The sequence below is a fragment of the Protomyctophum bolini genome, assembly GCF_963924005.1.
Source record: "Protomyctophum bolini genome assembly, chromosome: 14".
NCBI classification, from domain to species: domain Eukaryota; kingdom Metazoa; phylum Chordata; class Actinopteri; order Myctophiformes; family Myctophidae; genus Protomyctophum; species Protomyctophum bolini.
In genome coordinates this window covers 20,758,835-20,775,123 of record NC_137875.1, presented here as the reverse complement: position 1 = coordinate 20,775,123, position 16,289 = coordinate 20,758,835, and the positions used below count along the sequence as shown (strand labels likewise).

General features: G+C 40.9%; 2 protein-coding genes across 3 annotated transcripts; one reads left to right on the top strand and one right to left on the bottom strand.

Annotated features, from left to right (window-relative positions):
- Positions 1–1,002: 1,002 nt before the first annotated feature.
- LOC308328389 (derlin-2-like) lies at positions 1,003–1,656 on the bottom strand (the record flags this gene model as incomplete). The annotated part of the gene is made up of 1 exon (XM_080782165.1): positions 1,003–1,656. One exon carries the CDS (start codon positions 1,654–1,656, stop codon positions 1,003–1,005), a length of 654 nt encoding a protein of 217 aa, XP_080638291.1.
- A 2,173-nt stretch (positions 1,657–3,829) lies between these two features.
- Positions 3,830–14,960, top strand: memo1 (mediator of cell motility 1). 2 transcript variants are annotated; one of them, XM_080781812.1, is made up of 10 exons: positions 3,830–3,880; positions 6,817–6,938; positions 8,498–8,579; positions 8,996–9,064; positions 9,283–9,395; positions 10,144–10,255; positions 10,797–10,939; positions 11,719–11,795; positions 11,939–12,043; positions 12,318–14,960. In XM_080781812.1, the coding sequence occupies exons 2-10, from the start codon at positions 6,878–6,880 to the stop codon at positions 12,447–12,449; spliced, it is 894 nt and encodes a 297-aa protein (XP_080637938.1). In that variant the 5' UTR covers positions 3,830–3,880; positions 6,817–6,877; the 3' UTR covers positions 12,450–14,960. The 2 variants fall into 2 exon arrangements, 1 of the variants encoding a protein (XP_080637938.1); XR_013965258.1 differs by lacking the exon at positions 3,830–3,880 and having other exon boundaries at positions 6,218–6,938; positions 12,318–13,876; positions 13,927–14,960.
- Positions 14,961–16,289: the final 1,329 nt, after the last annotated feature.

The window sequence follows — 16,289 nt, the reverse complement described above, 5'->3', positions numbered from 1 at the left end:
CTGATCTGTGCTCGGGGTGAATGAGGGTCTACGATCATGCATGTGGTCCCGACCGGAGTTCAAACTTCGGACCCTTCTGTCGACCTGAGTTCGGACACTTCTGTGGGCCTGGAGACTAGGCAGGTAGAATTTTAGAAAGTACTTCCAGAAAGTATTTTCTAGCAGCTGACTGTCTGTCTATGACGACTCAACAGGTCTGACTCAGGATAGATGACCGGTGTGAGTGATGCGTCTGCACGCCCCGTCAGAAGAGCATGTTATGTTGTGTGATCTGGATCACAAATGTCAGATCCCCTCAATCCGGATAGGATCGTTCTCTTCACTGATTGGGCACCCACCCTGGCACTACCCGCAGACTTCAGAGAGCTGACCTCACTGTTCCATCTTAAGTGCCACTGTCGCCGATGATGTTTAGGTATGCCTGTTTTGATTTGACGTCCAGATTGTGGTGGATGTTGTAGCAGGTCCACACTGTGTGTTGGTTTCAGCACTAAGCACTATAGCTTTACTAAAATCCCATCTTCCTATCCATGTTGTAATGTAGGCTATTTGATCAGCCAACCCCCTGGGTGGGTCTCATTGGTAAGATGGCAAGCAAATACTGTAACAGCCAATTGCGGTTCTGGGAGGGGCAGTGAATATAGATTGTCATCCTGCCACTGACACTTTCAGGGCTCTTTCATAATTGGTTGTCATGTTTTAGATTGGTAATCAAATGAAAAAAAGAAAGAAAGAAAAAGAAACGGCAATCTGAATTCATTCACATATACAGTTAACATTTACTCTCATTTTACGATTGTCAAATATTTTCTTGCTGCGATTTAATCAAATTCCAACAACAGGTTCACAATGCAAGGTCACTGGGCTATCGTTCTCTGCTGTTGTGACAATAATCTGGCATCATGAATAGTTTACGAGTTCTGATCATTTGGCATTGTAATCCCCTAAGGCACAGCCTCCCGCCAGGAAAATCCTTGAGGGTGTTCCACGGGAAGAGGGTTGTTAGTTGCCATCTTCCTCTGGAGTGTCAAACAGCATCTTTACAATGGAAGGGGTCTTCAGCCACCTGCCACCACCTGGCTGGTTGGGGAACACATCCTCCAAGAAGTAGTACACATGACCAACAGCGATACCTAATAGATCTATAATGGCGTTGTTGCCTAGCAGCACCGAGAATCCCAGCAGCACCCAAGGCAAGAAGGGTGCCTGAAAGTTAAAGAGGCCAAAGAAGTTCATGTGGACATGGGGGTTCCGTCGACTCCACACATATACCAGCATCATTGTGAAGGCCTGTCCCAGAAAGAGTAGACTTACGAAAAGGCAAAATATAGTCATCAGCAGCCCCGCAAAGATGAACATAAACACAAAATCAGCAGTGCGGCCCCTGAAAGACCCCTCCTCCAGCCAACGACAGTGTTGATACAGGAAAAGCATATGGAGAAGGAAGCTGAAGCCAACAGGACCAAAAAACAAAAAGTTCGTTATTAGCCGCCAGATCTGGTACTTTCGGAGAATCAAGTTAGGGTTAAAGTAGAGTTGAAAAGGGGTGATCAGCTCTAGTTGCACAGCAGCTGTTGTAAGGACACATGCGGTTATGTATGCACGAGTTACAACCGGCATTTGAGAGTATTCCTGTCTTAAAGCCCGGTATGCCATTGTGCATTGGGGTAGGAAGGCGCCTCCGGCACTTTGTCAAGACGTCGGGGTTTAATAATTTTGCTAATCAGGGTGTGAAAGAGAAGCTCTTCAGATGGTCAACTGGCTTATGTGATGCTCAAGAGAGGCTTATGTGATGTCAATGACACTGATGTCAGTGACATCTCCGCTTACATCATTCCTCCTAAGGGGGTGAGCCATCTAGAAGAACGTTAGTGCACTTATATGTCTGCGTATTTCTGTCCCCAAAATGTTTGTGTCCTTGTCCGTCTGTCCACAGGCTGTTCTCAGATCCATCGTCCAACCGTTGCTCCATATTTGTGAAGGACTGGACTGATGTCATCAATATGTGAGTAGAAAGTGATGAGATTGGTGCAATCTTCAACATAGGTGCATCTTCCTTCCTCTCTTGACCGACGGTCCTTCATTATTAAGCCTATTAAGCCTACTCGGAATCTTTAAGGCACATTTCAGTAACTCAGGAAAACATGATACACTGACTGTTTGGAGAAACAACAAATACAATATGTATTGTAGTAGGGCTGCACATTTAGTCTACAATGCAGTATCATCATGAAACTTGGAAAATTAAAACATCACATTTTGTCATCTGTTGTAGATTGCCCCGGTCTCACCATTACACGAGGATACAGTCGAGAGGTTCTCCAGCTGTGCTTTGCCTAAATGAACATGGATCCACTGAGACAGACCATCCCCTTTTTATATCAGGTGCAGTTACTGCTGTACCAGGTGTGCGTCCATTATGTCCAGTACCTTGACTGTTATACAGGTGTTTCACTGTGTTTCCATAGACTGTCCATGCAAAGTGAATTGCAATAAGACTAAACACCAACCAACTTGACATGATTTTGAATATAGACACTCTCATATCATTGGCACGCCAGTCGTCCATAAATCCAGAGAGAAACGACATAGAACCAGCAGCAATGCGGGACAAAATCTGAAAGTCCCGTGGATCCTTCATTGTTTACGGCAATTTGGTTAATATTTGTAGCTAAAGTGTACAGATTGGCAATAGCATTTTTTTTAGATCACCAAGTATTTTAGATTAACAAAGCTGGCCCACTTTGGATGTTTTGAGACTGTCCGTTCTCACTTGTAACTCTGTTAGACGGTGATGGCTCTTCGACAATTGAAAGTTTCGGTCTCTCTTGGCTTCCTTGAGGACTTTAGTTAAGTTTCCGATATACTCGTACCTGTTCTGTGCCTTAAATAGTTGATGACTATTTCTTAGCCCGATTGGCCAGTTGCCTGGCTTATGTGATGTCAGAGACAGTGATGTCATTGACACTGAGGTCAGTGAAATCTCTTTTTGATGTAACCTCTTACGATCGATCCAAAGCAGGGATCATCTTGCAAACTGCTGGACCAATCAGTGTAATAATGTCTTGTGCATGGTGCCAGTAGACCAAGTACAAGTCAATGGCAGTCAGACTAGCATTAGGATGAAACCATGCGCATTCGGCATGGTTTCATGGTTTGGAGTCATACATCATTGGTGACTGACATCATACTGGCCACATGAAACCATGTCGTTACCAGACTCTCTGAAAGTAATCATTGATAGAATAGAGTTATTCTTCAGTAACAGGGGTCTCCCCGAACGTCTCTCCAGCTCTTTAGTAAACCGAGAATACATTTTCAGGTTGGGATACCAATTTTATCCAGTCAGGAGAGAGAGAACTCATAGAGGATACACAAGTGAAACTTGAAGTGGTGAAACAAAAATGAACTTGAACACTATACATAAAATTTAAGCTGGTATTAACTATTAAAACTGAAGAAGCACTAGCAATTACTAGGACTATACGGTAGTGCTTTACCTTTTAAAACCTTTGATTCTAACATGTAAACAAAATTAAATAAGAAGCTTGCCTCTTATATCCAATTTTCCGATTTTCATTCTGGAAAGTTATGCAAATTCTGGCATATTTTCATATAATACTCAGATTAGGAGCCCACATTTGGAGCTCTGGCTCATGGACTTCCAACTTATTTTGGTATTGCCATTAACACCTGAATGCAGCCTGACTGACCGCAGTAATGTAAACCAACCAGAATCTCAACTGAGAATACAGGTTCTGTTTCAAGCTCTGTCTATAAAAAGAGACACAATTTGGCCATGCAGTTCAAACCTGTCACCCTGCACTGCAGAGCCACTATTATATAGACTTCATAGACAGCAGCTACAGAACAACAACAGGTAAGCCCTTGCTGGATTTAGGATGACCAGAATAAAATCCAAACTGTTAATTTGAGGGACAGAAGTAATTGTGTAGAACCGGGGGTACGGGACGGCATTAGCAACTTATCATTTTATTATTAAACCCCTCTGATCTCACATTTGGTATTAAATGGAAATTTTGGTCATGGGTGGTATGGCCGACTTGGTACCGTAGCCTAGGGGATATTTCTCATGTTATTTTAACAGACTTAATAGTACATCTTGCAGGAAAGAGTCAATGAGAGCTTTACAACAGAAAGCCAACTATTAGGGGACTATAGGGAATTTGAACACTGATGCCTGCTAGTCACAATGTGGGACATGGTCTCAATTTGTGGGTCGCCTGAAAAGTCCTGGCAATGAGGGACTGACCCACGCAAAGGGGACGCAAAGGGCACGCAAAGTTGATGCTCACTGGGCATCAACTTTACACTTTTGTTAGCGGTACACTGAAATATATTTGCAGCAAATTCCAGCAAGTTAAGAAAATATCACACCCGTGTGAAGTAAGTGGTGCAACTCCGTGTGGGGGTGGTGGAAGATTCCAGCGAGCCGCCTGTGTCCGAAACGGTTGAGAAATGACAGAGTTACCGTGTGGGGGTCCCTCTACTGTACCCTCTACTCAGTCTACTGTACTGTACTGTACTATACTGGCACACCCGAAATCACCATATATACAGTTAATATGTGCATGTGTGTTTGTGTGTGTGTGTTAGGCTACGCACATGTGGTGAAAAACAAACCATGCTGTTTTCGTGCTCAGACGCACCCAGGCAGGCAGCCACCCACACACATTGGTTGCACCACTTAAAAACTTTGGTCAACCATTTTTATCTCAGACCAAGTATGCATATACTAGCCTGTAGCTTTTGCCATAACAGATTTTTATGCAAAATATCATAAAATATCATTAAACTAAGTATGCACCCAAGCTATATGAATGTAGGTTCAATAGTTAAGTATAATTGTCTGTAGAATTTAAACCCACCTCCATTGGCAGTCCCTTGAGGGGAGGATGACTGTCCTCTCCTCTCCCTTTACGGAGGACGCCTGTGTGTGACTATGTTTGGGGGAGACTGGTGCATGGACAACCACCACACGGCCCTTGACAGATCTGGGTCAGGATCCAATGGCATTGAGTCCACATGACTGGGGGCCCTTTTCTGCTGCAGCCTGCCCTTCATCTGCCTTATGCTCCCCTAAAGTCAGCCATCATCATCCGCCTGTTCCACCACTGAGATCTTGGTTAGACAGCTCAGGATCTGAGGGTGACACAAGATTCTCCACAAGGTGACAATTCACAGAGAAGATCCCAACTTTATTAATGCCCAATTATTGAGGGGCGCCGCCAGCCCCTCCTATGTCCAGCTTTGAGGGTTTGTGTAAACACAAACATTGTGTTAACACAAACATTGGCCTGAGATGATAGGCCTATACACACTGTGATATGGTAACTAGCATATTACAAATACTTGCCTTCATCTGGTAGTTTTCCAGTCTATCAAGTGTTATTCTGTATTTAAATATTTCTCTCAGCCACCTCTTTCTCTCTCTCACACACACACACACACACACACACACACACACACACACACACACACACACACACACACACACACACACACACACACACAATTTTATAAAATTATACATGAGATCTTAACTCTGTTTTTCTTCATGCCTTCACTTTCATCTGTTGACCCGATGATGTCCTTTTTTATTTAGATTCCAAATTAATAGCCATTCATTGCCAGTTCCCATGTGTGCTGTACTGTCTGCATTCCCTATCACAAGACATGATGCCAGCAGCCGGTTTTCCCCTCATAGTCCACTTGTTATATGATAGAAATGTTGAGTATGGCCGGGTCCCCAGTAAAACTGACGGATGCTGATTGCATACATAGCTATAGCCGTCATCACAAATGTGAATGTGAATCATGTGCACGGCCACGTATCACATGATAATGTGTTGTGATATTCCCTTTTTATTTGCTAAATACCCTCCATAAATGCACATTCAGATAATTCTAACGTTTTTCAAATTCAATAGGCCAATCATCAAGGAACCTTTTGTTATTATGTGCCTGACTGTGCTGTGCAGTGTTGACTGTGCGTTTTCTGAAGTCTCTGTGTGTACTTTACTGTACTCTATTATTCTTTTTAAATAATACATAACATTGTTATTACAATTGGTAATAACAATGTTTACAAAACCTAACTAAATAATTTCTCATTCTGACGTCATTCTCAGCCCTAGCCAGTCGTAATCTCGCGTAGTTTGAAGGCAAGCCCGATTTATAGTTCAGTCGTACGCCGGTGCCTTGCGTCGAAAACCGCGGATCTGCAAGCTCACAGCGCCTCGCGTAGGAGACTCGTTGCGCGCTTGCAGATCGGCGGCGCGCGACACCTTCGTGCGACGGAGCGTAAAGTCAAGCATAACGAGAAAAGAAAAATCCATTGGATTTATGACAGTTCTTGTTGGTTCTATGTTGGACTGGAGCCGATAGACATCCCTCTCTTCTGTTTATACTACTATTCCAACTACATATGCTGCTGACACCGCTCGATGTTGTCGACACACTGACACTACCAGTCCAGACAAGCTTTAGTTAGTTTTTGATCACACATTGTGATCTGATCACACCTTTTCTCGATCTGCCTGATACAGCGGGTGTCCACTGTCCAGCAGGAAAGAACTAGCAGCAGCTATAACTTTGTTATTTCCCAGCCGGGTGGCAACAACAACACAACGACGGGACGGTTGAACAGACAGCAGATGCCAGCCAGCCAGCCAAGCTAGCAGCAGAAGCCTTTGTCTCTTCTGTTCCTCTGATCCAGCAGCGTGTCGGCAGAGCACACAGGCGTTTGTTTGTTTACCGTCTTTTGTGATTTTTATGTTTTTCTATTCTTTTTAGTTTTTCCCCCCACCTGACAAAAGATTTTAAGTGAACCAAGATAGGCGGCTTGGGAACCAAGATGTCGAACCGAGTGGTGTGCAGAGAAGCAAGTCACGCCGGCAGCTGGTACTCTGCTTCGGGTAACTGTCACCAGAGAATCCCAGCCGGACCCGGCAACATCGATGTCTGTCTTATTGTTTATCAGTGTTGATTCCCCGGCCTAGTGGGTCTCATAATATATAAGACTGTTTTCTTGTTCAATAAGAGCTTCATTCATGATCTGACAAGCTATGACAGTATAATGCTAACGTGTAGCTATAGCTATTGTTTTGAGCTTATTCAGCACATTCTCCCTGGGCTGGTGGTCGATGGAGGTGTTTTCAAAACAAACGCATATCTGAAATTTCCTTTATTTGTTGTAATAGCAAGCTGTTTGGTGCCAGGTGTCAGCGTGAACTTGCAAATAGCAAATTTGGCTAACCTTACTGAAACTTACTGGCCTGCTAACTGTCTAGATTTGGAAAACATTTCTAAACAAAGACAGCCTTCTCGCCATCGGAAACTGTCAAATGATTAATACGCCTTTTTTGCTGTCTTGTTGGTCACTGACTCCACCGACTAGAAGCGCAGAATGTTTTATTTTCTGCCTAGGAACAAAGGACTGGGTAGGGCAGGGCAGCAAATTGAAGGTTCATATTGCACTGACGACCCCCTCCCCCATTTTACCAGCTAGCTGCTATACTTCCCTTCTATTAAGCCCAGCAATCCTGCCTGTTTATCCCCTCTAAGCCAGTCCCACTATAATGTCAATGATAACCCATGATACCCATCATGGTACTTTGGACATATGAGTTATAGTTGAGTCAAACATTGGTTACTTAATTACATGTAGAATATCTATGTGTGGCTACTAAGCCTTTGTGCTTTTTTGCCTGCCATTATTAAAACAAAATCCTCCCCAAAAATCCTCAAGATTGGAAGAGTCGTCACAGAAGATGCCATAATCCAGCCTATCACATTTATACAAATAAATACCCTACATATAAACAGATTGATTCATTGTGTTATCATCTGACAGTTGTCAAGTCAAACTCTTGTATTTGGGTTTCACAAATGACTTGTATATTTTCCTGGCTCCAAGAGCTTCGTGAGGGCAGTGATAATAATATTTATACTTATTTTGACACTGTTGTGTGAGAAAGTATAAACTCTGACATCCCATTACTTCGACTACATGGCTTCATATGCGGTTAGGGTACCTAATAAATTATGAAGATGAATTTCATGGCCCATGTAAATAAGGTTCATTTATACAGGTTATGTATATTCACATTAGTATCTTGGAATACATTGTGATAAGAATAGGCACTAATAAGCTATAAGCTTCTGCCTATACCTTTTCGATCACCTTAAAAGTACTGTTTAATTTGTAATGTCTCTCTGAAAAAGGAGAAAGATCGAAATAAACTATTCATTTCATTATCATTTGACAAAGCTACAAGACTTGCAGAGTCCAAAAAAAGAAAAAGGGCAGTAGCTCTAAGAAGTGCTTATATAAAAATAAATCATGTTCATTTAGTGTAAATTAGTATAAAGTATGTGTATAAAGTGTCTGGTTTATTACTGCATATATTGTTTGGTTTGTGTCCAGAATCAGGAATAAATCCAAAATATGTCTTTTTCTTAAACTATTTGCCAGGATCCCAGCTGAATCTACAATTGGAAGGCTGGCTGTCCCAAGCACAGTCCTCTATCAGACCGGCTAGAGCCATCATAGCACCGTAAGCAAATATAGCATACATTCTGAAAAGGTAGAACAACATCCCCACGTATCACATACTAGGATGGACTAATTGATTTAAATGAAATATTCTATGAATAATTAAATCCCTATTTTGGGGATTGAAGTTAAAAAAAAAAGTAAAAATAAACGACTATATACATACAGTGTATGTATGTGTATATAAAATGGCAGAACTACAAGCTTACACTGTGCTGTGATGCGACATGTTACTATTGTGCTATTTTCACTATTGTACAACACTGTTGTATTGTGCAATAGTATAAGATAACGGTGGAAAGTTGTTGATCGATATATATATATACACACACAAATATTAGAATAATTGCAAAAAATGATAATCAATAGTTGCAGGCAGCCCTACCCTGATCTAATTGGATATGTTCTTGCGTTCAGGCATGCTGGATATACATACTGTGGCGCTTGTGCGGCACATGCCTATAAGCAAGTTGACCCATCGATTACGTGAGTTATTTACAGTTTATTTTTATTTTTACATTCAACATCTTGTGGGTAATGAGCAGTATATTCTTATCATCTTATAATGTGCTCACTCTATGTAGGTCTTATAGTCTTGTTTGTAGGATTGAACAATTGGATCTTAGATGGTAGTATTGCAGTGTTGGTGGTATACATACTTTTGGGAGAAAGTGTGAATGAGCGTAAGCCTTGTTGTCCTGCAGTCGTAGGGTTTTCATTCTGGGACCCTCACACCACGTGCCCCTCTCCCGCTGTGCCCTCTCCCCTGCAGAGGTCTATAGAACACCCCTCTACGACCTGAGGATTGACCAGAAGGGTATTCATGGCTTTTCTTCTATAAATTGCGGTGTTCTCTCTCAAGCTTGTGTTGTATGTGGTTGCGCTTTGTTGTGTGCCGAAAACAGCCGATCTTACAAGCCCACAACACGCCACGTTGCATCTGATGTGTTGTTGTTGAGTTTGTAGATCTGTTGTTTTTGGTGCGTGGCACCGGCGCGCAACTACATATAAATCAGGCGTCACACTTCCTTGGACTGTAGTTCATAATGTCTTTGTATTCCTGCTTTGATCAGAAGCTTCATTGTTGAAGATTAATTTAAGAATTAACAGGGGAATGTGAGGAAAAGGCAAACGGAAACATAACTTGATTTATACTCTAGCTTGTTCTCAGTTTATGATGATAATTTGTTTTGGATTCATTAGAAATGTTGTTTCTGGTCATTTCAATTAATTGGATTATAGGGGGAAAGCACAAGCATTGGTAACTTGGTGAGTAGAAATGAAGTTCTGTTTATTGAGTGTGGTTTCTCATCTAGAGAGGATTTAGATGCATTAGATATGCTTGCTTTGTTATACAGATCTCAAGCAGCATTGTGAGATGAAATACATTGAAATAACCTCTAGGGCCAGACATCTACCTGAGTGTTAGAATAAAGACCTCCTGTGGGAAGTTTAGTGCTGCAACGCAGTTCTGTACATACTCAGCTTTAAAGTTGCTTTAAAATATTAAATCATGATTATGTTGAGAGTTTAGACACATTGAAACAAAGGGTCTTCTCTTGCAGTTTATGCTGACCTCTGGAAAACTGGGATGTTTGAGCGGATGAGCCTGCAGACGGATGAAGATGAGCACAGCATTGAAATGCACTTGCCTTACACTGCTAAAGCCATGGAGAGGTAAGGTTGTGAATGATTGGAAGATATTCAGTTATGTGCTTCACTTTTTGCGAGTGCTTCACTATTTTGCGAGTTATGCCAAAATCACGTTTGTGCATGTGACACACGGCAAGGGTTGAATGCATAATTGATACAGCCTTCTGTCCGGTCGGCAAAAGCTAAATGCAATTTCCTTGTTGTAGAAAAGCTCTGATCAGGTAATGGCATCAGGTGGCAACACATTTGTGATATTGAATTAACAAGAAACATCAGTGTACTGTAGGTACTGTAGTGGTAATAGGTGTTCTGTGAGAGGTGGGCTAATTACACCAGTGTCATCTTTATAATCCAAATCTGTTGACTGTGTGGAGGTTTTCAAATTAACTTTTCACAGATGGATGATCTGTGGAAAAAAATCAGGTGCCGTGTTACAGGGTCTGATGGCTGCTGATTTTGTATTTTTTTCCTTTGTAACCTGATGTCTGACTAGATTTTGACAGTGAAGTGTATATAAAATCCAGGTTGTATCATACCGTGTTGTTACATTGATTTCCATTTACAGCCATAAAGATGAATTTAGCATTGTTCCTGTGCTGGTGGGAGCCCTGAGCGAGTCCAAGGAACAGGAGTATGGGAAGCTGCTCAGCAAGTACCTGGCAGACCCTTCTAACCTCTTCATCATCTCATCTGACTTCTGCCATTGGGGTAGATATTGAGAACATTTAAAGCAATACTCCATTGTTTTTCAACCGTATCTCCATGAGGTCATTATTATTACATGGTGCGTCTGTTGACACCCCGCAGTCACACAAACATTAAAGACAACAGCCATTTCTCTCCTCTGCCACTAGGGGAATTCAGATTCTGGCCAACTCACCCGGTGCAGAGGCGCACAGCGCCGAGATCGCCTTTTCACACCTTATATCAATTGATTACAGTTCACAACTGTTCTGTACGCACTCCGTGCGATGAAAAAATTGAATTGAAAATTCCGCTGGCTTATGCTGTCTATGGGAACATAGTTTTTAGAATCGTAACATCTCGGATTCTTCTTTTTGGACCAAAACAAGCTTGATTTGCGGCTGACAATATGATCCTCGGTTACAAAATGTCTGTTTTGGGTGAATTAAATAACATTTGCGGGATATGTTAGAGCAGTTTTTCACTTCCTGACTCGCAGTTTCCGGGTAAATCGGCTTTCAAACTAAGACGCTCTAACATTGAAGCCACTAGATGGCAATCTTGGTGAGTTAATCAAAAAATATTTGATATCAATCAAAATTGTTAATATCACATATTGACTAAACAGCCACACATTTGACAGTGGAGAATTGCTTGAAAAGGGAGACTAACATTTCTTGTCTTGGATATATCGTGTGATGTAAAATGTAGTTTGAAATCACTATCATCCTTTGGGCCTTAAATGATACAATTTCTGTATCCAGATATCCGCCGCCAACCGATTATTTTCTTTTTCTTTGAAGGTCAGCGGTTCCGCTACACATACTACGATGAAACCCAAGGGGAGATCCACCGCTCTATTGAGCACCTTGACAAAATGGTACGTCTGTTACCACATCTGTTAAATTGACAAACTATTTTATTCAAACAAAAATGCATGACAACTTGCATTTGTAAACAAACAATGCGTATGACTACGTTCATGTTCATCCTCACTCATTGTTTCCTCTCTGCTTGTGAAAGGGGATGGGCATCATAGAACAACTGGATCCCATGTCCTTTACAAACTACTTGAAGAAATATCACAATACCATCTGTGGGCGTCACCCCATTGGAGTGCTGCTACATGTGAGTTCTATGACCACAGAAGTAAAACCAATTAACTGGGGAACAACCACCCAATGTGTATTGATTTGACCTAACAGCAAAATGGCTGCCGTGTGAATATGGCCAGTATAGTTAGTGTGGGGAAAATGAGCACTTGTAAATTACAGGAATATCAAATATCACTTCCTATAAAGTGGAAGGGAGTCAAGCCTCCGTAAGTAATCTGTGTATGTGTATATACAAGCATGCATATGTGTTGTGAATGTATGACCAAATGTCTATATGATCTCTGCAGGCTGTTGCTGAGCTGAGGAAGAACGGGTTAGAAATGAACTTCTCGTTCCTGAACTATGCCCAGTCGAGTGAGTGCAGGAACTGGCAGGACAGCTCTGTGAGTTATGCTGCCGGGGCGCTCATCGTTCATTGAGGTCAGCTTTCCCAGGAGCCACTGCAGCACCCCACCCTTATTACTACAGTATCTATCGCCATAACTTGACCCAGAACCCCCCCACCCCTAACTACACCCCACTATCTGCAGGAAGGACCTAGACACTTAAAGCCAATGCAGTCTCCTTTCTCCCTCAACGCCCCTGCCTTTCTCTGTTTGAAGTGTGATACAGAGCTTTCCGTTGAAATGTTTTTGCGTGAAGTGCAGATTGAGATTGAGCAGGAGCAATGGTTGGAGACGAGATAGGAGTGCTTATTATTTTGACTCTGAGCAAATGTGGAGTGGAAAAGTCTTACTTGGGGGATTTTGCAAGGACTGTAGTTGTCCTTTCTTAGTCGTTTTTGTTTTCCTCAAAGTTGTAATGTAATCTTTACATTTGCACCCTTTGCGACCTGTGCTCATGTAAATTGCCTCAGATAAGAAGATAAGATAACATAAGGATAATATAAGAATCTCCCCATGGGGAATTTTCTTCTTCATAATGAATGATAATACAACTGCAGAAATTAAATCAGAATATCTAAATGTTGCCAGATGAAAATGAAATGAGTGTTTTGACTGTCTGCTTCAAGTTATATGCTACTGCAATTGAGAATAGTATAAGGTAGCTTATACCACCGTTCAACATATGCCTACAATTATAGATTCTAACAAAGGGCTGCACCCAACAAAGTTCACTAACCCCCTGCTGTAAAATACCAAAAAAAACCTTATTATTCTTATTATTATTATCATCATAATAGTCTGTTTAAATATATTTTATTCCTATTTTGTTCCCTTTATTTCTCTATTTTGTAGTTTTATTAGAGATACATATTTATGAGCAATGTGGTGGTGCATTTGAACAAAAGCAGTTGTCCTTCATGGTGCAAAGTTATCAATAGAGTTTGCCCTCTGGTTGGGTTGGAGCAACTAGCCACACTGCACACACATTGAACTGAGATTCTAGTAGCACTGAATAGATGTTTCATTATGGTCATACTGCAGTAGTGAGTGCTACAGAAAGGTAAACCTTTCTGAAAATTCAGGAAGTTTAAGACGATTTAGCATTTTAGCCTCTACCCATACTGCCACTTTGATTCTGCTTGATTTTCCACACAGGAAACCTGTTCTAGGTCCTTCAGACCCATCTAAAGAATTGCGTTCAGAAGTATCTCTCCAATCATAAACTAGATTAAATCCACAGATTTAATTGTGTTTTAAATTAAGATTAACGTGTTTGTAATTTTCAGCCGTATTGGTTAAACCGACCTCAAGTTTAGGGTGCCAAAGGTACTTGGAAAATACTATTTCATTGATTAAAATAGACACTTAAGTCATTCATGTAATTCGTATTTTGCAATGACTTCCATGTTCTACACCCCTAAACGCGAAGGTAATTTTCAAGTTTTTCATTGTAATTCACTGTCTATAAAAGTCAGCTATGAATCCTCTGCATTACTGAGGCAATATGCAGAACATGAGAACTGACATTTAGAAACTATTAATAGTAGGAATATTTAGACTATGAAATGGCAATTGCTTATTATAAACATTGAATTAGAACCTTTTTGTCGTATTTTTATGTCGTCTGTGTAATGCTGCTGTGTAAAATACCTCATATGTCAGCTATATCTGTGGGGAGGAAATGAATCAGACTCAAAGTGGCAGTATAAATGTAGCCGTTTTTGGACACGATTAATTGGAGGCATGCGAAGCACAATGTATGCCCTCCTACATTTGACCTTCAATTAAGACTTGTTACTGACCGATGCATTAGCTGCTGAAGTCCAGCATTACTTTTGTTCAGGTGAGAGCCGTTTTGTCATTTCTAAACCCTTACAGCTGGGTTTGAGCGCAGTATACCGTGAGTGGCAACACTTGACATTTACCCATCTGTTTCAGCAAAGTGGGCACAAGAACAAACCGAGGAATCCACTGATTCACTTGATCTTCAGAGTAAAGTTAAGGGAGGCTAGTGAAGCATGACACACTGTGCTATTGTGCCTTGGATCGCTGTTGCACATTGAACTTTTTGTTTTGAGGTTTCTTTTAGAATGTATATCTCAGTTAATGTCACCCACTCACATCGCCTCCACATTGTGCCCAACAATGTCTCTTCAATCACCGCTGTAGGAGTGCGTGGCCTGTCCCCATCCGTTGGTATAAAATGGCACCAACTGTTATCTCTTTATTCCAGCTGGGAGTGGTGTTCTGCTATCATCCACCTCAACTCATTCTTAATGTAGAGAGAAAGGCTGAACCTCAATACTGTTCATTTTTCTGTTCATGGTCCTTTGTTTTACTATCAGATGTTTTTGTTTTTTTATTTTTCTTGCATAGAGAATAGGAATTCACACGTCACAAACCTATAAAATATATACTACTTAAATACTCCCACAAAGGAGTTTTTTTAATCTCAGGTTCCACTGACAAGAGCATCCCAAAATGCTCTCCGGATAAAGACCTCGGATTCATGTTACAAAAACAGTAAAAATCTACTGAAAAGCATGTCTTCTCTGGTGTCTTATTCCTTTTTCTTTGTTATTTGTAATCTTGCAGCAAATTAATGTCTTGCAATTGTGGTTGATTCTTGTCCCTGAATTGTCATACCATCTTAAGTTAGTTTTCTCTGTTCATTATTTTCAATTGAGAAATGTCCTTGTTTATTTTGAATCCAGTGCATAATTATATGGTAAAGAAAGATTTGAGCAGCTATACCTGTAAATAATAGCTTTGCCTTTGGCCAGCAGAGGGAGCCGGATGAGTGGTAGAGGGATTAAAAAAAAGATATTGTTTACCATTATAGAAATGGTATTATGCTGTTTGCATAATATTCAGTAGTGATTCAGTTCAAGTTATATAAAGTACCTTTTCTAGGGTCAGTAAAAAGATCCATAAACCCTAGCGTTCCTTCCTATTCTGAGCATGTCACAATGGGTGAGCATTTAGCCAAAAATATCAGATCTACCATCTCACAGTCACAACATAATGCAATGAGCTTGTAGATTTTCCATGTTCATTATTTGACATACAAGGAAGAATAGGCTTTGGGGTTTAAACTTCACTTTAAAGGGATATTTCACTTTCAAATAAAATAATTAATTATATTTATAATTATAGTATCACGGCCCCCTCACGTATTAGAAGAACATTCTAATGTGTGAGGGAGCTGTGATCTTGCCATTACTTTTTATTTATTTTTGTGAACGTGAAATATCTCTTTAAGTAGTTAGCCTTTGTGGCTCTACTGAAAAATATGTACCATAGTATAATGGATTATATTATATAAACATTTTATATACAAAAAAGATTGATGGTTTAAAAGTTAAAATATAGGTTAAATCCTTGTCTCCACTCATCCGAGAGGTTTCCAACACCACCTACAGGTTAAATGCTGGACAATACCCCAGCATTTAACTTGTAGGTGGTTCACACCAGACATTTGTGGGAATTGTTGAACAGGCGCTAGACACTCCTATTGCACAGCTGTGTGTGTTTGTGTGTGGTACTACAGAATGTGCTCCAGCTGATTGGCTGAGCACGGAATGTGATGTATGACGATAAGAGCGCCACTCACTTCACACAAGTGTGATTTTCTTTTTAATTAAAACATTTACTGTACACCCGTTCTTTTTTTGTCGTTTAAGTAATAAGTTGCTCCCCCCCTCCCTATCCCACAAATGATACTTCTGTCCCTCAAATGAACACTTTGGATCTAGTCACTACTACTCACTATAATGCCCACAGTAGATGCAGTACTGTGTTGCACTGATTACCTACTGTTGACAGTAGGGGGCAGTCAAACACTGGTTTGACCCATGACACAGGGGAACACAT

What these genes read in the sequence shown, in the direction of transcription:
- memo1 (XM_080781812.1), top strand. Translation starts at nt 6,878, where the DNA reads ATGTCGAACCGAGTGGTGTGCAGAGAAGCAAGTCACGCCGGCAGCTGG. An exon ending in CAGCTGGTACTCTGCTTCGG is followed by an intron (nt 6,939 to 8,497) that starts GTAACTGTCACC and finishes ACTATTTGCCAG; the next exon opens with GATCCCAGCTGAATCTACAA. An exon ending in CCTGAGGATTGACCAGAAGG is followed by an intron (nt 9,396 to 10,143) that starts GTATTCATGGCT and finishes CTTCTCTTGCAG; the next exon opens with TTTATGCTGACCTCTGGAAA.